Below are 24,258 nucleotides of genomic sequence, written 5' to 3'. Positions count from 1 at the left end.
GGGTGGTGGAATCAGAGAACTGTCTCACCCCATCCTCAGACCAAGGCAATGGTCTCGGCTATGCGTCTGTGGATTCCCCGGGCTACTTAGGCCACGTGTCCTTGACAAATACCGGGAACCTGTAAAAGGGCACTGACGTAGGCAAACCACGCTTTTTTACAGCCGGTGGCTAAGAATAGTTTTTATATTTTTACATGGCTGAAGAAATCAAAACACTATTTCATGACATGTATGGGATTCAGACTTCAGAGTCCATGAGTAGTTCTATTGGAACAGGCCACGGGCATTCCTTTATATACTGTCTATGGCTGCTTCTGTACTACAGAAACAGTTGAGTAGTTGTGACAGAGACCATATGGCCTGAAAAGCATAAAATATTTACCATGTGGCCCTTGACAGAAAGACTGCCCACCCCTGTTCTAGGGCCTCATCCCTACCCCGCCGCTGGGCTGCAGTTTTCCCCGCACGCAGGGACAGGGAGTGTCAGGAGGAGCCCCCCGGCAATGCTTGGTGACTGCTCCCTGTAGGGCTTAGCAGAAAGCTCCCAGGACGGGGTGCTGCCTGAACCGATTATGTGGGGAAAAGCAGTAACGCGCCCCCAGTCCTGCTCATTCCCGAGAGCCCACGCGCTGGCAGACTCCAGGTGGCGGCTAAGCACACTTGAGGAAACCTAAGCTGGGCCGCAAGCAGGGATTGGCGCCGGCTGACTCGCCGCAGCCCACGTCCCCGCGCGCGAGGGAGGCGGGGCAAGCCGGGGAATGGGAGGAGTCATCCTGCATGGGCGGGGCGAAGCCCCTCCGCGCCTTCCGACGCAGAAAGGCGCCTGCGCACTGCCGCCGCCCCGAGCTCCCGGTAAAATTAAGAGAAGAATAGAGGGGCAGGGTCAAGGTAACTGAAGTTCTCCTCTTTGGGCCTCTAGGGAACAAATGCGGAAACCTTTTTTTTTTTAATTGAGCTATAATGCAAGTGCCCTAAAATTCACCCTTTTTAAGAGTAAAGTTGTATTCATAGGTTTGCGCAACCATAGCCACTATCTAATTTAGAACATTTTCATCACCCCCGAAGAAATCCCTACCCATTAGCATTCCTCCGTCACCCGGTTTCTGGCAACCACCAGTCTGCATTCTGTCTCTATGGATTTATCTATTCGGAACATTTCATATAAACGGAGTCATATATGTGACCTTTTGTGTACTAGTGGCTTTCACTTAGCGTAATATTTTCGAAGTAGGTTCATCCCCGTTGTGGCGTGTATCAGTACTTCTTTGGTTCTTATGGCCTAATAATATTCTCTTGGATGTATATACCACAGTTTGTTTATCCATTCATTAGTTGATGGCATTTGGGCTGTTTCCACTTTTTGGCTATTTGAACAGTACTGCTGTAAACATTTGTGTACAAGTCTTTGTGTGGACAAAATGTTTTCAATTCTTTTGTGTGTATACCTAGAAATGGAATTTCCGGGTCTTGTAGAAACTCTGTGTTTGACTTTGAGAGGAACTACCAAACTATTTTCCACAGTGGCTGCACAATTTTACATTCCCACCAGCAATGTATGAGGGTTCCAATTTTTCTACATTTTTAAAAAAATATTTATTTACTTATACATTTTGGCCGTGCCGGGTCTCAGTTGTGGCATGCGGACTCTCAGTTGCGGCATGCATGTGGGATCCAGTTCCCCGACCAGGGATGGAACCCGGGCCCCCTGCATTGGGAGCATGGAGTCCCACTCACTGGACCACCAGGGAAGTCCCTCTACATCTTCACTAACACTTTTTATTGTCTTTTGACTGTAGCAGTCATGGTGGGTGTGATATGGTATCTTGTTGTGGTTTTGATTTGCATTTCCCTGATGGCTAATACTGTTGAACATCTTTTCATGTTCTTATTGGCCATTTGAATATTTTCTTTGGAGAAATGTCTTTCCAAATTATTTCCTTGTTTTTTAATTGTGTTATTTGCCTTTTTACTGTTGAGTTGTGAGAGGATTTTGTTTTGTTTTTTGTTTTGTTTTTATAATGTACTGGACTCAAATTCCCTATCTCATATAAGGTTTGCAAATATTTTCTCTCATTCTGTGGTTTGTTTTTTTGCTTCCTTGATAGTGTTCTTTGAAACACAAAGATTTTAAATTTTGATGAAGTACAATTTGTCTACTTTTTTTTTTTTTTTTTGCGTTTTGTGGGCCTCTCACTGTTGTGGCCTCTCCCGTTGCGGAGCACAGGCTCCGGACGCGCAGGCTCAGCGGCCATGGCTCACGGGCCCAGCCGCTCCGCGGCATGTGGGATCTTCCCGGACGGGGGCACGAACCCGTGTCCCCTGCATCGGCAGGCGGACTCTCAACCACTGCGCCACCAGGGAAGCCCCTGTCTACTTTTTTATACAGGGAGAATATTGCAAGAGTTAGTTTTTACCTAAGGACAAATAAAGATATGAGGATATGTTACATTTCATTTGGTAGTGTACATGTTAGTAGAATTGATATTATTTGAAACTATGGCATATTGTATAATAATAAACGTTAGGAGTCATTGTTTCCAGAGCAAGAGAAAAGAAAATATAAGTATAAAAAAAATAAGTGAAGTAAAAAATCTTATAATGTCACTGAAAAAGCCTAGAAGCAACGGACAGTTTGACAACAGTGAGATCTCCCAGCACCCAGGTCCTTGGAGGAAAGGTTGGTTCCAGGTCGGCAGGAAATACTCAGGATGAGCATTGGGGCATCTTGTGCTGGAAAGCAAATATATCAAGAAATGGGGTAACAGAAAAAGGACACCGAGCTCCCATTGCCTAAGACAGGGCAATCTGAACTGTCAAAAAGATTAATGGAGGCCCTTGAAACATTGAACATACAAAATGTAGCCATTCAGAGTGATACTAAAAGGGGCTAGGAGGATAAAGGACTAGAGGGGGAGAGAAACACGTGGGGTAGGACACCAACTCCTTACTCTGAATACTGGCAATTAAAGGAAAGAACTAAGCATTTGTCCCTCCTTTCCTGCATGAATTGTATTTCAGGGTTACCAAATTGTCCTAGTTGATGAGGGAAAGTTCTTTACAAAAGAACTCCAGTTAATGAGTGAGAAAGGAATTATAGAACTGGAAAATTACCATTTTGCAACCCCTAATGAAATTGAGGCAGGAAATTATCATCAATGAATAAAACTATCAGATGAAAGGCTGATGGGGAATTTTACAAGGGAGCCGTCAGGTTGTCACCACCTGAAGCCACCACTCAATCTTATTTATTTATTTATTTATTTATTTATTCATTCATTCATTCATTCTTGGCTGCGTTGGGTCTCTGCTGCTGCGTGTGGGCTCTCTCCAGTTGCGGTGAGCGGGGGGGCCCCTCCTCGTAGCAGTGCACGTGCTTCTCGTTGCGGTGGCTTCTCTCATTGCAGAGCATGGGCTCCAGGCACATGGGCTTCAGTAGTTGTGGCATGCTGGCTCAGTCGTTGTGACTCACGGGCTCTAGAGCGCAGGCTCAGTAGTTGTGGCGCACGGGCTTAGTTGCTCCGCGGCATGTGGGATCTTCCCGGACCAGGGCTCGAACCTGTGTTCCCTACATTGGCAGGCAGATTCTTAGCCACTACGCCACCAGGTAAGTCCCTAGACTTTTTTTTCTGATTGCACCCCCCGCCCCCATGAAATGTTAACACCACACATACTCTCGCCCTTTGTAGGGACACAAAACATTGCGGCATGTGGGATCTTCCCGGACCAGGGCTTGAACCCGTGTTCCCTACACTGGCAGGCAGATTCCCAACCACTTCGCCACCAGGGAAGTCCCACCACCACTCAATCTTAGAATCACTAAAAGTGGAACCACAAGGCATTGCTTGCCTCCTGAAGAGATGCAGTATGCAGCACCCAGCACTGCCTATAAGGTTTTCTTTCTTAAAAGTGGAGCCTGAAGCTAACCAAGCCTCTAGGGCCAATATCCATTTACAGAGGAACATATATAATAACACCAAAGAAGTCAAAGAGATCCAGAATACAGGTACTTCTGCTGGAAATTTTAAACAGTCTCAATGATATATGAGAGAGGCGGAGTGGGGGCAGGGCTTGCCTCAATTAGATCCTTAAGACATAACCAAATGTAGCGTAGCGTATGGACCTTGTTACAACTGAAAAAAAAAAAAAAAAGTAAAAAGACACTTTTGAGACAATTAGGGAAATTTGATTATGGACTAGTTATTAGGTGATATTAAGAAATTATTGTTACTATAATAGGGAAGAAACTGTATTCTATTACAAGTTAACCACCAAAGGGATGTTGCCTGTATAATGGCCCATCTCTGGGAACCCTGCCTTCCAGGAAAAGAGAATTAAGCTAAAATACCTTTGATTAGCTCACAGAAAACATCCTGACCAGGCCCACCTGGGAATGACTTCAAGAAGAGAGAAATTAACACATCCTGGAACCAGGACTTAACTCCCTCTCCCTTAGTATAAAAGAATCCTGAATTCTAATTCAGAGAAGGTGGTGTTTTTGGAAGTTAACCCGCTATCTTCTCGGTCTGCTGGCTTTCTGAATAAAGTCACTGTTCCTTGTCCCAGCAGCACATCTTTCAATTGATTGGCCTGTCGTTCGGCAAGCAGTATGAGCTTGGACTCGGTAAAAAATTTTGGTGAAACCATCTAGGACTCTTGCTGCTAGGGGCCAGCCAACGCAGTTGGGGAATTTTCGGGTAAGGCCCTAGCAGCTACCAGGACCACTTGTCCTGAGGATCTTCCCCTCAAAGTTCCCCAAAATGGCACTGGCTGCCCCAGCACTTGGCAGTTAGAGCAAAGAATCAACATCCGGGAGGCGACGGATTTAATACAGTAGGGTAAGTCGCTCGCTCTGGTGTGCAGCTGGAACTTGATTACCTCTGTCTGGGGCTTTTTTTCTCTGGAATAAGCCAGTTTGTTTTGTATTCAAGTGGGGTACCCTGTTAGAGGAAATAATTGCTGTTTTTTTTTACCCAATGTGGAACTGGTTCGTGTGTTTCTTTGGATGCTAGCACGTGTGTGCGCCATTTGTTTTTTTTTTGTTTTTTGTTTTTTGGCTGCATTGGGTCTTCGTTGCTGAGCACAGGCTTTCTCTAGTTGTGGCACACGGGCTTAGTTGCTCCATGGCCTGTGGGATCTTGCTGGAACAAGGCTTGAAGCGGGAACAAGGCTTGACCCTGTGTCCCCTGCATTGGCAGGCGGATTCTTAACCACTGCGCCACCAGGGAAGTCCTGCCACTTGGGTTTTGTCTTGTATTTCTGTCTTTAAAAATTGGGGAATGTTTCAACGCTCTGTAAAGAAAGTCCTCTGGGGCACATTTTGGATAAGTGACCTGATGACAGCTATGAAGCCATGACTGAGAGGAAGATGATATTTTATTGCAACAATGGGCTGTAGTACCTGTTAGGATCCCCACAAGGGGTTTAGGCAGGTTTACTTTGGGACCCTGTGCACCATGTACCCTCACCTTTGCTGTGTTAATTACGTTGTTTGTGGTCTCCTGTGTTGTTGGTCTGGATCCAACAGCTCTCCGAGGCGTCACAGTCACACTACGTGGGGGTTGAGTTGATGGTTCTTGTGATATGTAAAAAACCCCAAGACCAAACTTGAGGGTTTACTTAGGGTTTTCTGTTCTTTGGGGTTTTCATTTCATTTTGTTTTGGTACCATTTCTCCACTTACAGACTGATGTCAGTGGAGGAAAGGACATTCCCAGGGAGAAGAGAAAGGTTCCACTTGGTTTCTAAAATCACCAAAAGCCCCACCCCAGAACTCAGTCCGGCTGGTGGATGCCAAGGCAAAAGGTATCCTTCTAATGGTTAGAGATGATCGATTGCTATTTATGGTTTTACGGTGGCCTTTGAATGGCTCTATACCTATTCTGTGAAGAAGTGGGGAAGAATAATGAAATCTTCTTTGTGCAAAAGCATTTGTGCTGTTACATCAGGGTGAGAAAAAGTCAGACAGTTGTCACTTTATGGTGAAAGAAACCCAAGGGAAAAATCTGTCATGCAGGAAGAAAAGAAAAGGAATGAGGGTGAGGGTATGTTGCTCCAACCTCCAGCCAAGCTGGCTGTCCAGCTGCTCCAGCTGTTATGCCAATATGTCCACCCCTTCCACCACCTCCCATTCCTATCCAGCCCCAATTCCCAGCGCTGGGGCTCAGGAAGCGGTCAGACTGTCTTCCCCTCCTTACAGGGTTCAATTAGAAAATCCTGTGTTTAGTTCCTGGAACACAGGGACCTAGTTTAGTATCACCATCTAAGACCCGACCGGACACCCAGTTTGGACCAAGAGCCACTCCCAGAGCAGGACAATTTTCCTTACGCAGTTATTTAGGGGATCTAAATGCAAATGGCCAGCCAGCTATGTTTCTACAGGCTTTCTCCACCTCAGACTTGTCTAATTGGTGACCCTTCTTATAGGGAGGATCCTCTAGATGAAAGGAGAATGGTCACTGGTAAGGCCAGATAAGAAGCATACCAGCTCCACCTAACAGACCCAAATGGTACACCTGAAGCCCACTTGGCAGTACCCACAGCTGAACCAAATTGGGACCCCACTGAGGGAGGAATGCCCTTATTAGAGCACTGCCGTAAATGCATCTTGGCAGGACTTTGAAAGGGGAACCAAAGCAAAAGAGTTTGAACAAAATTCAAGAAATTCAGCAAAAAACAAATGAATAGTTACCAGCTCTACAGACGTTACACTCTTGCAGATCCTGAGACCCCTGAAAATACTAGAATGGTAAATTTATCCTTTTCTGGGCAAAGTACCTCAGATATCAGGAGAAAGTTGCAAAAATCAGGTGGTGGGGCTTCCCTGGTGGCGCAGTGGTTGAGAGTCTGCCTGCCGATGCAGGGGACACGGGTTCGTGCCCCGGTCCAGGAAGATCCCACATGCCGCGGAGCGGCTAGGCCCCGCGAGCCATGGCCGCTGAGCCTGCACGTCCGGAGCCTGTGCTCCGCAACGGGAGAGGCCACAACAGTGAGAGACCCGCGTACCGCCACAAAACAAAACAAAACAAAACAAATTAGGTGGTGCATTTTTTTTTCTATTTTTTGGCCGTGTGGCCATGTGGGATCTCAGTTCCCTGACCGGGGATCAAACCCATGCCCCCTGCAGTGGAAGAGTGGTGTCTTAACCACTAGACTGCCAGGGAAGTCCCTAGATGGGTTCGTTCCCAATGTACCTTCTCAGTTGGTAGCATCAACAGGGAACAGTGACAGAAGAAAGAAGATGCAAAATGTAACACCACTTTTCTGACAGCAGCATTGGATTCCTGGAAGGCGAGTAACCCAAAGAGAGGTGAGCCACCACTGGGGAAGGAATAATATGCTTAGTGTAAGGAGGAAGGACATTGGAAAAAAGATTGCCCTAGGTTAAAACATAAGAAAAACAATTAAAAATCTGGAGCCTCTCATATTGTTAGGGAACAATTGACCAAAGCTGCCTGCCTTGGTCAGGCACGATGGATGATAACAACTTGTCTCACAACAGGAGGTTCCGATAAGGAACATGGTGCTGCCCCAAAAAACTAACTGGGAGAATTCGGGGGCCAAAAGTAGGGAAGAGATGCCAGTCCATAATATTGTCCTACCAGCGTCCCAGGATACTTCTCACTGGAATCCATCTTGGCTGAGAGATGTGTGCCACACGAGGAAGGATCCTGAGTCAGGCCAAATATGGGCCAAGCAAGATGAATGGCCAGAGACAACCTGGAGACTAACCCCATCACCATAACACCGGAGACTGCAAGCCACGTGGCAGAGCAGTCCTCCTAGTTTCCCATACCCTGCTGCTCTCCGCCCCAGCGCCCCTTCCCAATAAAGTCTCTTGCTTGGTCAGCACGTGTGTCTCCTCGGACAATTCATTTCCGAGTGTTAAACAAGCACCCACTCTCAGACCGTAGAAGGGCGTCCCCCTTCCTGCAACAATAAGGTGGAAAGAGAGAAACACCCTGATTTAATGAAGTGGCCCAGGTGCTCCCTTGGGCTTGAGGCACCCAATTCCAATTTCACCACAGGAGCCCCAGGTAAAATTGACAGTGGGGAATGAGCTGATTGACTTTCTGATAAATACAGGTACAACATCCTCTGTGGTGAGTGCCAAAGCGGCACAGAAAACCTCTCAATCCATCCCAGTCACTGGAAGTACAAAATTGTTCGTTCTTACTACCTCTAGAATGCCAACTAGGGGACCTCACCTTGATGTCCCTTACCTTGCAAAAGGCAACTGGTTAGCTGGCCAAGCGCAAAGAGGGCAGCAAAGGAAGGTGGTTATCGAGCCATGATAGGATCACTTCTCCCACAGATTGACTTGTCAGAATACCAGCTGGTGTATTCAGAAAAGGACAAAGAGAGGACCAAAGAGTAGGGTTTCATTCTGATCACACCTCGCCTGACTGGAAATGTAGCGCACAAGGAACTGTTTTGATCCCTCAGGCCCTCTTGGACACTGTGCTGCAGCACGTTCCTAATGGTCCCCATTATGGGAGAGATGCCACCTTACAGTGGAGTCAAAACTATGCAATGGGGCCTAACCTACAAAAGACCATCCAGTGAGTCACTCAGAATTGCATGATTCGTGCTAAAAATAACCCAAAGAGTGCTGTTAGACCCCCCCGGACAGGGACCCAACACAGAGAAACCTGCCCCGCCAAGGACTGGCCAATAGACTTGACTGCTTTGAGCTGCAGGAAACTTCAAATACCCGCTAGTGTTTAGACCCTGTCTCAGGATGGGTGGAAGCATATCCCATCTGGAAAAAAAAAAAAAAAAAAAAAGCCTCCAAAGTGGTTAAAGCTCTCCTTAAGGAAATTATCTCCTGATTTGGATTAAATCATTACCATGAACTGGAAACTACATTCATCCTGGAGACCACAATCAATAAGAAAAACCGAGAAAATGAATCCTGCCTTAAAAAGGAGCATTGCTAAAATATGTCAGGAGACTAATTTAACTTGGGATAAGGTCTTGCCAGTTGCCCTGTTACAGATCAGAGTGGCTCCCAGAAGTAGGCTTAAATTAAGCTCCTTTGAAATATTGTATGGTAGGCCATTCCAGGTGTCTGCTTGGGCAGAAGAATGTATAAATGCTCTGAAAGACCTAGCAGCTGTCAATTATGTTAGAGCTTTGGGCACTGTACTAATCTCTGTTCATGAGTTTACCTCCAACAGCTTTGCCTATTCTAACTGAAGCAGCCTTACATCCTTTCCAACCCAGAGGAGACTTGAGTCCTGCTTAAAACTTGGAGAGAACAAGGGCCTGAACATCAGCTGCTCGCAAGGTGGACAGGACCACATGTTGTATTACTTACCGTGCACTCGTCTGTCGGATTAGCTGGGGTAAAGCTGTGGATTCATCACACTCGGATTAAAGCAGCACCACTGTCATCAGAAAACAACCCAACTCCTAAGAGGCCTGGAGAGCAATGGGTTTGTGAACTCTTTGAAGGCTTAAGGTTGCTCTTTAAAAAAAAAAGTATTGAGACTGTAACTTCATTGTAGCTGGAGAAGGGTCAACCTACTTGTTTAATCGTACTCAAATGAATAGCACAGGAATCTTGTATAATTATGGCACAGTCAGAAAGTTAAAATTAATAGGTATGTACGGGCAACTGGAACCAAAACTCCAAGTCTGACTACAAATTAGACAACAAAGGGCTAAGGGGTTTCATCAGGTTCAAATAGTTGTCGATAAAAAAAAAGGAAAGAGGAATGTACTACTGACTAAACGATTCTAATTTCTATCCCATAATCACCTCTTTGTAGGCACAGTTCAGCAGAGTAGAGTGGTCTTCCTCCCTTTCACACAGGATTGTGGAATGGGTCATTGAGAGTGGGGAACTATAATAGGAAAGGACCTTATAATATCAACAGAATACAAAGTTAATCATTAAAGGGATGTTGCCTATAAACTTAAATTATACATAATGGGAACCCTGCATCCCAGGTAACGAACCTTAAGGTAAAATACCTTTGTTTAGCTCACATTCCCACCTGGGAATGGCTGCAGGAAGAAATTGACATATCCCCTCCGGAGTCTGGCTGGAACCAGGACTTTCCCCCTCCTCTTTTAGTATAGAACTCTAACTAGGAAGATGGTTCTTTGGAGTGCTGGTCTGCCACCTTCTCAGTCGGCAGGCTTTCTGAATGAAGTTGCTACTCCTTGTCCCAACATCTCACCCACTTGCTGCGGGGCAGGCCAACCAACCCAGAGAGAAGCTTGAACTTGGTAACATTGCTTTTATTAGGTATGATAATGACATTACAGCTACGGGAAAAAAAAGTGTTTTTCAAAAGGTGCACGTAAGTATATAGGTGTGGAATGAGATGATGTCCAGGATTTATTTGAAAACGCTGCGGCAAAGAAAGGGAAGACTGAGGGAAGATGTGCCCAGCAGAAGGAACAGAGAGTGCGGAGCGCCAGAGACCAGCAAGGGCCAAGGCGAGGTGGGGGCGGGTGGGTAGCGGAGGGATTGCCCGGGATCAGGTCCTGCGGAATAAACATCCCAGGGTGGGGACAATACCCCCGAGGGCGTGGGGAGCTCAGTAGGAGAGGGACCGTTCGGGGCGGGGCAGTGTCGGGGCACAGGCGACGGCTGTGGGCGGGAGCAGCCTCCCCAGGCTTTCCGCCCAGCTCTGGGCAGGAGAGAGAAGGATGTGCACCAGAGCCGAGGGAGGTCGCGCATGGCTTTGCAAGGCTGGCTGACTCTCCTTTCATCTTCCCTTTACCCCGCGCTGACAGAGAGTGCCACCTGCTCTGGCTTTGGGCACCCAGCGGGGATCACGTGAAGTCTCTGTCCTGGTGGAGCTCACTCTCCAGCTGGGGAGATGCACAAGAAACCCATGCAGAGGTGAAATGAGGAGTTGGGGTGACAGTGTTGGTGATAGAATATACAGGGGTCCTGTAGAGTTTTCAACATGCTGCATCCAATTATCACAGAAGTAATGGCTTCAAACAACACAGAGTTACTATCTTAGGGCTCTGTAGTTGGACTTCAGACTTGGGTCCCACCAGGCTAAGAGCAAGGTGTTTCCAGGGCTGCATTCCTACCTGGAGGCTCCAGGGGAGAGTCCATTCCTGCCTTTTCCAGTTTCTAGCGGTCACCCCCGTTCTTTGCCTCTCTCTTCTCTTTCTCTCCAAAATGTGCAACAGCAGCTTGGCTCCCTCTCCCATCACATCACTCTGACCTTTGTCCCTCTGACTTCTGCCAGCCTCTTCCACTTCTAAGGACCCTTGTGATTACATGCACCCACCTGGGTCATCCGGGATCATCTCCTTCTCTTAAAGTCAGGTGACTATAGCCACCTTAATTTCATCTTCGACCTTAACTCCCCTTTGCCATGTAACCAAACATATTCATAGGTTCAGGGATGAGGACATGCATCTCTTCAGTTAAGAGACATGGATCTCTTCATCCGCCTGCCACAGATGGGGAGACAGATGGAGATAGAGAAAGATGGAGGAAGAAAAAAGGGTATGAAAAGAGATACAGATCCTGGGTGAGAGGAGGGTTGTGGAGAGAGAGAGAAAAGAGACACCGTCCCAGGTGTGCTAGAGGAGTCCTCTGAAGGATTTCATCTGCTAGGCAGACCTTCCCGGGAAGTTGTTCCAGAAGAGCCTGCGGCTGTTCAGGGTTGGGCCAATTTTTAATTGTTAGGGGGGGAGGAAAAGAGGGCAGCTCTCAGCAGTTCAATCCTGCCAGCATTTCCTGAGCATCAGGGCTATTCGGGAGACTTCCCTGGTGGTCCAGTGGTTAAGACTCTGGGCTCCCACTGCAGGGTGTGCCGGTTCGATCCCTGGTCGGGGAACTAAGATCCCGCATGGCACACAGTGTGGCCAAAAAATAAAAAAAGGCTATTCGGAGTCGTATTCCTGGGATAGCACCTCCCAACCTGGGGCTCAGGGAGTGTATGCAAATGTAAGTCTCCTTGGTTGGGGGTTGGGGAAAGCTTTCACCAAATTCTCAAAGGGTCCCAGGACCAATAAAGTTAACTCCTGTCTTGAGGGTTATAAAATGAAGTGCTTAGAATGTACCTGGCTGCAGCCACTTTGGAAAACAGCTTGACAGTTGCTCAAAGTGCAGAGTTACCATAGGACCCAGAAATTCCATTCCTAGGTAATGTACCTGAGAGAACTGAAAACATGTCTCCACACAAACTGTACATGAATGTTCACAGCAGCATTATTCATAATAGCCAAAAAGTGGAAACGACCCAAATGTCCATCATCTGGTGAATGGATAAACAAAATGTATATAGCCATACAATGGAGTAGTGTTCAGCCATAAAAAGGAATGAAATACTGATACGTGTTCACTACATGGATGAACCTTGAAAACATCATGCTAAGTGAAAGAAGCCAGACACAAAAGACCATATGTAGTATGAGTCCACTTACAAGAGGTGTCCAGAATAGGCAAAGACAGAAAATAGCAGAAAGTAGACTGGTTGCCTGGCAGGTGCAGGGGTGAAGGAGGGGGCAGATGGGTATTGAATGTTAATGGATACAGTGTTTCTTTTGGAGGTGATGAAAATGTTCTAAAATATAGATTGTGGTGATGGTTGTGCAACTCGGTAAATACCCTAAAGCCATTGAATTGTACAGATTAAATGGTTGAACTTTAAGGTATGTAAATTATCCCTCAAACTGTTCTTAAAAAGGAGGAGGAGGGGGCTTCCCTGGTGGCGCAGTGGTTGAGAGTCCGCCTGCCGATGCAGGGGACACGGTTTCGTGCCCTGGTCCGGGAGGATCCCACATGCCGTGGAGCAGCTGGGCCCGTGAGCCATGGCCGGCGAGCCTGCGCGTCTGGAGCCTGTGCTCCGCAAGGGGAGAGGCCACAACAGTGAGAGGCCCGCGTACCGCAAAAAAAAAAAAAAAAAAAGGAGTTGGAGGAGTGGCTCTTGGCCCTTAAAGTATCAATACAGAGCATTTCACCTGATCATCACAACCCTGAAAGGCAGGCTTGCCCTTCCTCCCATCTTACAGGGGGGCATATCTCAGAGGTGAGGGATACCAGCCCAAGGCAAGATGGCTGGTTAATGACAGAGCTTGGATTTGAACCCAGGTCTTCTGTATTGGTCGTTCTTTGTCCTGTGGGCCACTCTGGAGTGTGCATTAGGAGGTGACAAGGTAAGTGCAGCAGATAAGGAGACATCTTAGTAGGTGCTGGAGAGGGGTTTTGACAGGAGGAAAACCAGATGGGGGCAAGACCAAGCGCTGCAAATGCTCACCTGAGCCACACTATCCTAAGCCCTTGCCTCACTTAATCCTCCCAGTCATGGGGAGAGGTTTTTTCTATCCTGTCCACCCCCATTTTATCAATGAAGCCGGCTCAGAGAGGTAAAGTTGCCTACAAAGGACACAGCTTGTAAGTGATTTGAACCACGTCTTCCTGACCTCAGGGCCTGTGATCCTTTCCCTCTCCAGGCTGTACCGATTCAGGAGGCCCCTCCAGGGAAGGGGTGAGAACCTGCATTGGAGGCTCTGGGACAGAGAGATGCAGGGCTGGGTGAGGAAGGCCCAGTGGGAAGGCTGCAGGCTCTCTTCCCACAAGGCAATCTCATTTAGGGGTAGCCCAGGCTCAGTCACCCCCCAGGACTGCGGGTCTAGGAGGAGGGGGCTGAGCTGGGAGAGGCAGTGTCGGATGAGCTGATTCTGAATGCCTGTGCAGGAGGTGCGGGAGCCAGAGAGGAGGCTGAACCTGCCGGGGAGAAGGCTGAGGATGGGGCTTTGTTCTGAAGAGATGAGGGGCACAGCCTAAGCTGGGCAAAGCCAAGGAGAAAGAGTGAGGGGAAGGGGACTCGGGGAGACTGGGTCAGGGACCAGACTGGCTGGAGCTTCTGGGGGCAGAGGCCTGGATGCTTGTGTCCTTGTTCTGCCTCAACTAGATTCCCTACCCTGGCTTTTTCTCCTCATCCTTTCTCACAGACAACCCCCGCTCTCATCTTTCCAGAAACTTGGCTTTTGTGAGGGGAGGCTGCAGTTTAGAGGAGGGAGGTCCTACAGAAATAGGTCTGAACGTCAGCACCTTCCTGAGTCCCAGGCTCCTCTGGTGAAAGGGCAGTCCCCCACTTTTCGCATGTTTAGATGGTCAGCCCGGCGAGGGGAGGGGCCCGGGTTTCTTTCTTCTTATTAGGATGGGGCAGTGGAGGCTGGATCCCCACCTCCTCCCCGGCCCGGAAGGCCCCACTCCATTGTCCCAACAAGAATAGAGAGAACAGCTTTGGGAAGTGACACTGTGAATGGTGAGGGGGCTGCTGGGGCCGTGACCAAACTAATGGGATGAGCTCCGTCACGCTGGGCCCGGCTCAGCGCCTGGGACAGCGACTCCTCTAGGAGAGTGGGGCTCTGCGCCCCTCCCCGGGACCCCCAAATCAGACCCCAGGCTTCCCCGTTCTGGCCCTGGATCCCCAGAGTTGGTCTTAGGGGAGCAGATGCCTCTCCCCACCCCCAGAACCTCATTCATCAGTGTTTGAGAGGGAGTGACGGGTGGGTCTAAGGCTGGGAGAAGATTCTAGAGGCTGGGAAAGGGGCAAGCTCGACCCCCTGGCTTTGCCCTCCTCTCAGCGGCCCGCAGCCCTCCCCTGTCTCCGCCCCAGTTGTCTCAGTGTCTGGGTCCTGGCCCTGAGAGGCGGGGGCAGTGGGGGTGCGGGGGAGGGGCTCAGGCCGGAGGCAGAGAGGGACCCGGCTCGGCTCCGGGGGAGACGGAGCAGGGACAGCAGCCTCCGGCCCGGCCCCCTCTGACCCTAGGCTCCCCGCAGCAGGGCCAGAGCCCCAACACTGTGCCCCCTGAGTGTGTGGGGTGGGAATGCCCGCAGCCCGGGGCCCCCAGGCTGAAGGCAGAAGGCCAGAGCTGCCTGGGGAGTAGCCGGGGCTGAGGGGCCAGGCCTGTGGAGACACGTGGCCAGGGCTGCTGCTGCTCCGAGACTGCGGTGCGGGGGCGGGGCCTGAGGGCAGTGGGGGGCAGTGGGCGAAGGCCAGGTGGGAGAGGTGAACAGAAGGATAAGGGGGAAGACACGGGGCAAAGTGGGGGAGGAAGGTGCGGGGCGCCGAGCTGATGAGAGCAGAGGCGCTGGAACCTGGTAGGCAAGGAGGGAGGACAGGTATGTATGTACCTGTGGGCAAGAGCTGTGTAGAGGCAGAGACTGGGGGAGCAGACTTTGGCTACAGTCCCAGGGCTTCGCCAGGAAGGAAAGCGGGGGCTGTGCAGTCAGGAGGGGCTGTCGGGCAGAGGGTCTTGGAGAGGCAGGGGTGAAGAGTCTCCCCGCAGGTGTCCCGAGGGTCCCGAGGCTGCCCGAGCCCTGGGCCTGTGGGCTCTGGCCCCTCCAAGGCTGCTGTCCGCCTCCGCTGGGCAGGTCCCTGCTCAGCCTCGTAGGCTGAGTTACCATATCCATACGTGTGCGTGTAGTCGGCATCTAAGCACGTAGGTTCACAGCTCTGCTCGTGCATTTCTGGGCCCGGGACATTGGTGTCTGTTGCGTATTTGCGACTTTGAGTCTGTAGGGACATCTCTGTGTGACCTGTGTCTGTATCCTCTGCGAGAGTGTCTGGGATGGAGACTGTGTCTGGGTTATGGGGTGGCCTGTGAGGTTAAGCTTTGCAGTCCAAGTGTGTGTGTCTGTGAGTGAGTGAGTGTGCTCCTTCCCTCATTCAGTGGCTGGGGTCGCGGCGGTGGGAGGGGAGAGCCAGGAGACCTGGGAAGCTGACCCTGTGGGCAGACATGCAGATGGGCCGGCGGGGGAGAGAGGGGACGACCTCATTGTCCCCCGGGGAGCACAATGCCCACGCCTGGGCCCCTGGCCTCGCCATTGTGCCCGTGCCGTCCCCTCCCCATTGCCAGGGCCCAGCTGAAAGAGGCCATCTATCACGGCGGCCCTGCTCCTCAGACTGCGAGGCCCTCCTCCCCCTCCTCCCTTGCTGCCCCCAGGTCCCCCCCAAACTAAAGTCCTGCCTCCTCACCCCTCACCCAGGCCGAGAGGGGCTCAAAACTGAGGGGAGGTGGTGGGCCCCAGGAGGCCGCCGCGTCCAGGCCTCGCTGGCGGTCCCCGCGGGTCGCGCTGCAGGCTCTGAGCTGGCTTTCTTGCGGGAGCTGGGGGATGTGGTGGCCACGCGGGAGCGCCCACTGGTGCTGCCGTGCCAGGTGGAGGGTGAGCCGCCCGTGTCCATTTCCTGGCAGTGGGATGGGCTGGCCCTGGCCAACGACAGCAGTGCCACCCTGATGCCCGATGGCTCCCTGCACCTGGCCACCCCGCCCTCCCGCTGGAGCCTCCTCTCCTGCGCCCACGAGTACCACTGCGTGGCCCAGAACCGCTTTGGGCGCCTTGTGAGCTGGCGGGCCTGGGTGCAGCTGGCAAGTAAGTGATTGGGCTGCTCCTATGTGGGCAGGGGGGACGAGAATGTGCAGGGGCACCCGCGGGGCAGAGAATTGCCCAGGATGGGCCTGGGCAATGCCTACTTGGCCGTTAGACGCAGTATGCACAGTGCCTAGGGCACCAGAAGAAAAAATGAATATATAATAATGCGTTGTTATTTTATAGTGCTGGATTATATTTGTCTTGATACCAGTGCAAATGTAAAACAGAATTTTAAATGTCGTAGAGGAAGGCAAAGTGCTTATGGCCCAAAGAAATCACAGACGTGAGATGCAGGGGTGAAAGTGAGGTGGTCAGCAGGGAGTGGCAGCCGTGGGCACAGAAGGGGAGCTGGGGCTCTGGGACAGAGTTGCTGGCGGCAGAGCTGGGCGCCAGCTCTCTATGCTCAGGTGGTCCCTGTGCCCTAGGTCTGTCGTGCTTCCATCAACATCCAGAGTCCATAGAGGTTGAGCTGGGTGGAGTCGCTTCCAGTGCCTGATCCGGGAGAGTGCCGGAGCCTTCTGTTTCCTGGGAGCACAACGGCACGACCTTGAGTACTGCCAGCCACCGGTGAGCAGCAGCGAGAAGTGGTGGGGTGGCAGGCTGTGGGCCACTGCACAGCCACAGACCCTCGACTCCTGCATCCTCAGGGTGACGCTGCTGCCTCGTGGCATCCTCCACATCACCAGCGTGAGCTGGGCTGACGTGGGCACCTACCGCTGCGTGGCACACAATGTGGCCAATACCTGCCACAGCCAGGATGCCTGGCTGATCCTGAAGGGTAAGCAAGGACCAGGGGAATCAGAGTGGGCACTGGGCAGAGAGGAGGGTGTGGGAGCTGGCACCACTGGGAGTGGGTGTGGCTGATGTTGTATGTGGCACAAATAGTTTTGAGCGCCGACTACGTATGAGGACTGTGCTGGGTGTGGGAACATAGCAGTAAGCAGGCGGAACGGGCTCGGTCCATCGCTGGCTTCCCAGAGCTGGTAACTGAGTAGAGAGGGAGGTGCTATGGGAACCCAGGGCAGGGGCCTCTAACCCAGCCTTGGGCTGTGGGCAAGGGCTGCTCAGGGCCTCAAGAGAAAGCTGTACCAAGCTGGCTGTTGAAGGGTGAGTGGAGAGAGGCAGTCCAAGGTCAGGAAGGTGGAGAGGGTGGCATTCCTGGCATTGCTTTGTGCAAAAGCACAAGGGTGAGAATAGCACAATTCATGCAGACAGTTCCATGATGCTGGACCACAGAATGGGCAGAATTCAGGGTAACAAAAAATTGATGTAGGAAAGGTAGGCGAGGCCCATCATGAAAAGGAGTTTGGACTTGATCCAGAGAGCAGTGGGAGCCCTTTACGGGTTGGGTGTGGGCTCCTGTTTCTCGGCTGGGAGTGAATGCCTGCGTGCGCTTGTGTTTGTGAGTGGTGGGCTTAGATGTATATACACGCGCGTGCGTGTGTGTGTGTGTGTGTGCGCACATTTGCGTGTTTCCTCCTTGGGGTGAGGATGAAAATAGCTTTGTACCTGAGATGAAACACCCAGAACGACCCCAAATTCAGGCCATGTGGGGGTGGGAGAGTTTTGTGCCCAAAGTGAGGGTCACAGCAGAGCCCCTGAAGAGTTGGCACCTAAGAGGAAACGGAGGTAAGACTGACGCCACAGCCTGAAGCCGAGATGCCACCGGGGATGTGAACGGAAGGCGTGCCTGAATCATCCACTAGGGGGCCCCATAGTATAGAAAACAAGTGAACCTTGGGCAAGCATCAAGGCAAAATTTCACCAAAGGGTGCTTAGTTTTTAAACTGAAGACTGAAAGGGGAAGAGGGGGATCTGTTGTGTCTCTGCTCTGGAGTTGACTTAGAAACTGAAAGCAAAGGGTGAGGATCAGGGGCTCCTCCCTGAGAGCAGAGGGAAGCCCGGGTGAAGTTCCTCTGGCTTCCCACTTCCTGTTCCCATCAACCATCCAGGGCAGGAGGGCAGGGCGGGATGCCAGGCTTCCATGATGATCAGTACTCCTGGCCAAATGCCGGGCAGGCATGGGTTCTCCATCCTGCTGCATGTAGAGGCGGGGAAATCAATGTCCAAGAGAGCTTCAGGCAGCTGAGAAGAAGCAGGTGCCTGCTGGGCGCAGAGGATCAACCAGTAACTGAGGGTTCGTGGGTTGCCTATATTTTAAATATCAGGAAAGGAGCTGAGGTCAGTGTAGACTCTTCCCCAGAGACAGGAGCTGGGTACCGAAGCCCCAGCCATTCACTCCTAAAACACTTCCCTGGGGCAGGCCTTACCCTGGGCAGGTGCCAGGGACACAGAATTTCCCTGGTTTTCGAGGAGCTCACAGCGGCAAGAGGGGTATGCTGTCAGCTGTCCAGTGCTTCCAAGATCCAGGTTTGTGTTCCACCTCTGCCAGTCCCTCTGATGTTGAACAAGCTACTTAACCTCTCTGACACTTGCTTTTCTCATCTGTAAACTTGGAGAAATCACTGCCTTCACAGGCATGTAGTGAGGATTAAAGGGGACAATGTATTTGGGGCTCACAGTATAATGCCTGGCACACGGAGAGGTTCAGCCAGGGATGTGTGAAGTGTCATTACATGGACCAGCTCTACATCACTGAACAGTCTGACCAGGTGGAACATGGCCTCCTTGGCCAAGGCCAGGACATTCCAAGACAGGAAGGCAAACTGAGGAGTGCCTGGTACAAAGTAGACCCTCAGTATATGATGGTGGGATGAATGGATGAATGAACGGAGAATGGGTGAAATACTGTTCTAGGCCTTGAGGCAGATTTGAAGATGTGGAGGACTTTATACCAGTCCTTGAGAAACTTTCATTTTAGAGACAAAATTTTGTATGAGTTTTTTTTTTTTTAAATCGTGCGGCTTGTGGGATCCTAGTTCCCCAACCAGGGATCAAATCCAGGCCCCCTGCAGTGGAAGCACAGAGTCCCAACCACTGGACCACCAGGGAATTCCCGAGTTCTTTTTTTTTTTTTTAATATTTATTTATTTATTTGGTTGCGCCAGGTCTTAGTTGCAGCAGGCGGGCTCATTTGCAGCTAGTGGGCTCCTTTAGTTGTGGCATGCGAACTCTTGGTTGCGGCATGCAGGTGGGCTCTAGTTCCCTGACCAGGGATCGAACCCAGGCCTCCGGCACTGGGAGCGCAGAGTCTTAACCACAGCGCCACCAAGGAAGTCCCCAGAGGAGTTCTTAATAAGGGACATTTATGAAAAGGTTAAAGATATGTTGCAAAGTCTCATAAAATACAAAGTGGTAAAGCAAGAATGGGGGGTGACTGGATAAAGGAAAACAAAGGCCTGTTTCCCCTGTTGTTTACAGCTATTTGTTCCCAGTATGGGAATAGTGCCTGGCATATGGCAGCCCCCCAGTTCATTGAATAACCTAATAAAGTGGGAGAGGGTGGCATAAAATGAAGACCCAAAGAGCAGTGTATTTCAAAAAACATTTGCATCCCTTCTGAGCAGTTGAGACACGCTGACTTCTCAGGGGGGCCTGGCTTTCTTTCTGAGGGAGGGGTCTCCTGCCAGTTTTGTGGGTGACTTAGGGAAGGGGACTAGGCCCCTGGGTATCCCCCAAGGTACCCCCCTACCTGGCCAGTTCATGTTCTGACACTGCTGCAGGCCCTCCAGGGGCACCATGTAGCGGGGCATGCTTACACCCTCTCCTCTTTCCGCCCCTCCAGTTTAACTTGGGGCCTGCTTAGCACAGCAGAGCTGCTTAGCCCTGATACAGGCAGACCTCGAAAGTATTGCAGGTTCCATGCCAGACCACAGCGAATATCACAATAAAGTGAGTCACATAAATTTTTTGGTTTCCCAGTTCATATAAAAATCATGTTTATACTATACTATATCCTATTAAATAGCACTATGTCTAAATAAACAATGTACATACCTCATTTAAAAAATAGTTCATTGCTAAAATTGCTAACCATCATCTGATAACGCAGGATTGCCACAAACCTTCAATTTGTAAAACAAACCAAAAAAACGCAGTATCTGCGAGGCGCAATAAAATGAGGTATACCTGTACTTACTGCCATAGGACCTTGGGCAAGTAATTTTCTTTATCTGTAAACCAGGAGTAAAATAGCAGCTGCTCTGGGGTCTGGTCACTTGAGGACTAGAAGGGTCCTCCGGGAGCAGAAGTTTGTCCTGGGTGCAGGGGGAGAGTGCTGCTGCCTGATCCCTCGATTTGCTATTTCCGCCTCACAGTGGGATCCCCACGGCTCCTGCAGGAGCCCGAGATTCTGTCTGGACCTCAGAACCTGACGCTATCGGTGCACCAAACGGCAGTGCTGGAATGCATCGCCACAGGCCACCCATGGCCACTGGTCTCCTGGAGCCACCTGGGTGTGAAGCCGCCCTGTCCCACCCCGCCTACTGGAGCCCCCAGCACTTTGCGCTTTCGCAGCTCTGACCCCTCATCTCCCTGTAGATGGCCGCTCCATCGGCGTAGGAGGGCATCCAAGTCCTGGGCACCGGGAACCTCATGATCTCCCATGTGTCGGTCCAGCACTCAGGCGTCTACGTCTGTGCGGCCAATCGGCCGGGAACCCGGGTCCGACGCACAGCACAGGGCGTCCTGCTTGTGCAGGGTGAGCCCCAAGGGCCGGCCAGGGAGGGTCCTGGGGTGCCCCATCCCCCCATGGGAACCTGAATGGGGAGAGGGGCAGGGGCAGGAGGAAGGTGAGAGGCCGGGCCTCATGGCGCCCTCCACCTGCCATCGTCTGCCCAGCTCCGCCTGAGTTTGTCCAGTGGCCACAATCCTTGTCCAGGCCTCCAGGCAGCAGCGCCGTCTTCACCTGCATGGCCCAGGGCATCCCCAAGCCCCGGCTGGCCTGGTTGAAGAACAGGAAGGGGCTGAGTCCTGGGGATAACATTTGGCTAACTCACAACAGGTACCCCCATCCCGCCCCCTCCACCCTGCCTGACTGCCGATGTATCCTCACCTGCCCTAGGTGTCCAGCCCCACCTCCTCACAACACTCTCTACCACCCACACAAACCCCCTGCATCCACCCCCACCCACGGGAGGCTCTGCCCTGCCTGCTCCATACAAGCAATGTCCACACAAGGTGGTGTGTCCTTCTGCTTCTGGGCAGGACTGAGGGTCTCACCACCCAACCAGGGCAGGGGACTTGGTGGGAAGGAGCCCCCAGTGGCTATGTCTGTTTTTCCCTTAGCACACTGATGCTGGCGGGGATCTCAGCAGAGGACGAGGCCATCTACCAATGCATGGCAGAGAACAGCGCGGGCTCCAACCAGGCTAGTGCCCGCCTGGCTGTGACAGGGGACCCAGAGCCACCCCCTGCCCCCAGGGTTCTGCAGGCAATGGCTCGCTCCACCTCTGCCATTCGAGTGTCCTGGGAACCACCACCCTCCAATGGGGACATCACTGGCTATGTGCTGCACCTCCGGCCAGTTGGAGGTGGGTGTGCGTAGGTAGACGGGAATCCCTGACCCCAGCCCACTTCTCCCCTGACTGGGAGTGTCCCTGGGCAAGTTTCTCCCACTCTTAGTGATCCCCAGACCTGTCTGGACACTGGCCGGGCCTCTGGACCTGTGGTCCTCCGGTACTTCCTTCTGCTCGTCAGTCCCTTTCTCATCCTGGCTCCGACTTCTGCAGCCCCCTTCCCTGCTCTCCTTGGAGACCTAGCTGAAGCTTTGTGCCCACTTTGTGGGGGTGGGGGATGTTTGTAGTGAGGGAGAGGGATGCTGGCTGCCAAGCTGCTCTGCTTCTCAGAGCCAGCTGGCCCGGAGCTCCAAGAGGCTGTGGGCAAAGGCACCTTTGAGCATGTCTTCTCCAGTCTGGAGCCTGACACGGTCTACTCTATCCACTTGCGGGCCTACTCAGCAGAGGGTGCCAGCCAGAACCCTGCCTCCATCCACGCTTCCACCATGGGCAGCAGTGAGTGACACCCTCTCCAGCCTTGTAGAGCCCCTGGCCTCAGGCAGACAGGGCTGCCAAGCAGCTCATCTCATTTCTCTGCAGCCCCTGCTGCCCTTGGCTTCTCCACAAAAGTGCTCAACGCCACCTCTGTTCAGGCCTCCTGGGAGCTGCCATCCCAGCTGGGGCCCATCCAGGGCTTCAAACTCTTTCACTGCAAGCTGCCCGCTGCCCATTTTGAGGGGCCCCTGCTCCTGGCTAGCACTGTCAGTTCCTTCCTCTACACAGATCTGGGTGAGGCCCTGAACCTTCTTGTGGCCCCTCCTCAGTGCGGTCTTGCCCCAGGCACTGAGCTTCCTGGCCCAGCCGGGCCTGTTCCCTTCACAATCTCCTGCTTCTTGCAGAGCCAGCGGCCCTCTATGAGATCAAGCTCCAGGCATTCAGTGGCAACGGGGATGGTAACAGCAGTGCCCGTGTTGTCCCTTTGCATGAAGTGCCCCTAGCCACCCCTGGTGAGTGGGGTCCAGTAGGAGGGTAGCAGGCCCGGGGTCAGAGCAGGCTCTTCCCATAGGACCTACGGCTGTCAGTCTTCAGGGAGGAGGAGGGGCCTGAGCTTTGCCTCCATCCTGGTCCTCTGACAGATGGCACTGTGTCCAGAGTCCAAGGCTGGGTGCTCTTGCAGCCAGGATGAGAACAGCTCACTGCCTGGGGTTGTGGTGGGCATCCATGTGGGCCTGGCTGCCCTCATCGTTTGCCTTCTCCTGGGCTGGAGACATAGGTAAGGGCCAGGATGGCTATATGTGGAAAACTGCTAGGAAGACAGTCTGCACTATGGTGGCACAGGCCCAAAGAGCAAGAAAGGGCTTTTTATCCCTGACTAATCCGTCTTACAAATAAGGACACTGAGGCAGAGAGGGAGGGCCAGTTCTTCTCACAGCTGTGTGGCATCAGAAGTGGGAGGAGGCCTGGTGGGCTGCAGGAAGAGGGGCAGAGAGCACTGGGGCTCCCGAGGCAGAGGGCAGGTGGCAGCAGTGGGCCAGAGCTAGATCCCTGCCATCCTGTGCACGAGGAAGAGGCCCAGCCTCTCCCCCTGTGGAGTATGGAACAGGATGAAAGGCTGGGACTGATGGCTGCTAAACCAGAGAGAAGCCCCAGACAGGTCAGGGTGCTGACCCTCCCTATGCGGGCAGCCTCTTCTGAAGACAGGGGTCCCAAGAGTGCTGGGCAGTGCCTCAGACTGCCTCGGACAGAGCTGGGGGCTACAGAGGCCAGGCTCCGAGTGGAGGGAAGCCGGAGGAGAAGACTGAACTCATCACCCAGGTGAGGGGGATTCAGGTGAGAGGGAGTGGGAAGGAGAAAGTAGTGTGCTTTGAGGCTCTGGGGCCGAAGCCTGATCACCGCCTTCCCTCTCAGGTGACCGTGGAGCAGCCACCCTTAGCCTAGGGCCCTCCAAGTTGGCTCCCTCCCAGGTGCCACTAACTCCGGCCCCACCAAAGAATCTGCGTCACCTTTCCCTGCCACCCCGGAGTCAAGAAAGAACCAAAGGTCCCTAAGCCCCTCTCCGGGAGGGTCAGGTCTGACCATAGGGCGAGAGAAGAGGTTGTGATTTCTGTTTCTCCCTTCTCCCCAAGAAATGGGGAAATCTGTGTCTTCCCCAACACACCAAATAACCTCAAACTAAACCATGTCAGGTGGGAGTTCTCTCCAACCCGTTAGTCCTCCCTCATAACCCCATCGAATATATCCTCTTGATCCAAATATGAACTACCCAAAGATATATAGCTTTAAAGTACCCCCCGCCCCACCAAGAGGGGACTCAGGGCAAGGGGCTCTGTTAGCAACTCCAACTTCCAACCCGAACCCCCAGTCTGAAATCTGTTTGTCTCCTCATGCCTAAGCTGGAGTCTGACCAGGGACAGGCAACCTGCATTCCTGGTGGTCTAAACAGGCAGGTGGACAAACGGGCTGCCAAGTTCCTTGCCCCCTTGTCCCAACATCAGAAGAGTTCTG

General features: G+C 52.0%; 1 protein-coding gene across 1 annotated transcript; it reads left to right on the top strand.

The window, feature by feature from the left end:
- Nucleotides 1-15,723: 15,723 nt before the first annotated feature.
- LOC103071389 (immunoglobulin superfamily DCC subclass member 3-like) lies at nucleotides 15,724-23,691 on the top strand. The gene is given in 14 exon segments (XM_082931114.1): nucleotides 15,724-15,819; nucleotides 15,931-16,357; nucleotides 16,890-17,135; nucleotides 20,575-20,712; nucleotides 20,798-20,817; nucleotides 20,819-20,957; nucleotides 21,098-21,260; nucleotides 21,545-21,789; nucleotides 22,105-22,269; nucleotides 22,354-22,542; nucleotides 22,653-22,760; nucleotides 22,906-23,026; nucleotides 23,451-23,568; nucleotides 23,662-23,691. Coding segments are annotated over 14 exon segments (2,205 nt in total).
- The last annotated feature ends 567 nt before the right edge of the window (nucleotides 23,692-24,258 follow it).

Source organism: Lipotes vexillifer, unplaced genomic scaffold, assembly GCF_000442215.2.
Source record: "Lipotes vexillifer unplaced genomic scaffold, Lipotes_vexillifer_v1.1 scaffold238, whole genome shotgun sequence".
In the NCBI taxonomy this organism is placed as follows: Eukaryota; Metazoa; Chordata; class Mammalia; order Artiodactyla; family Lipotidae; genus Lipotes; species Lipotes vexillifer.
The sequence above is the reverse complement of the archived record's forward strand: the minus strand, read 5'-3'. Positions and strand labels throughout refer to the sequence as shown.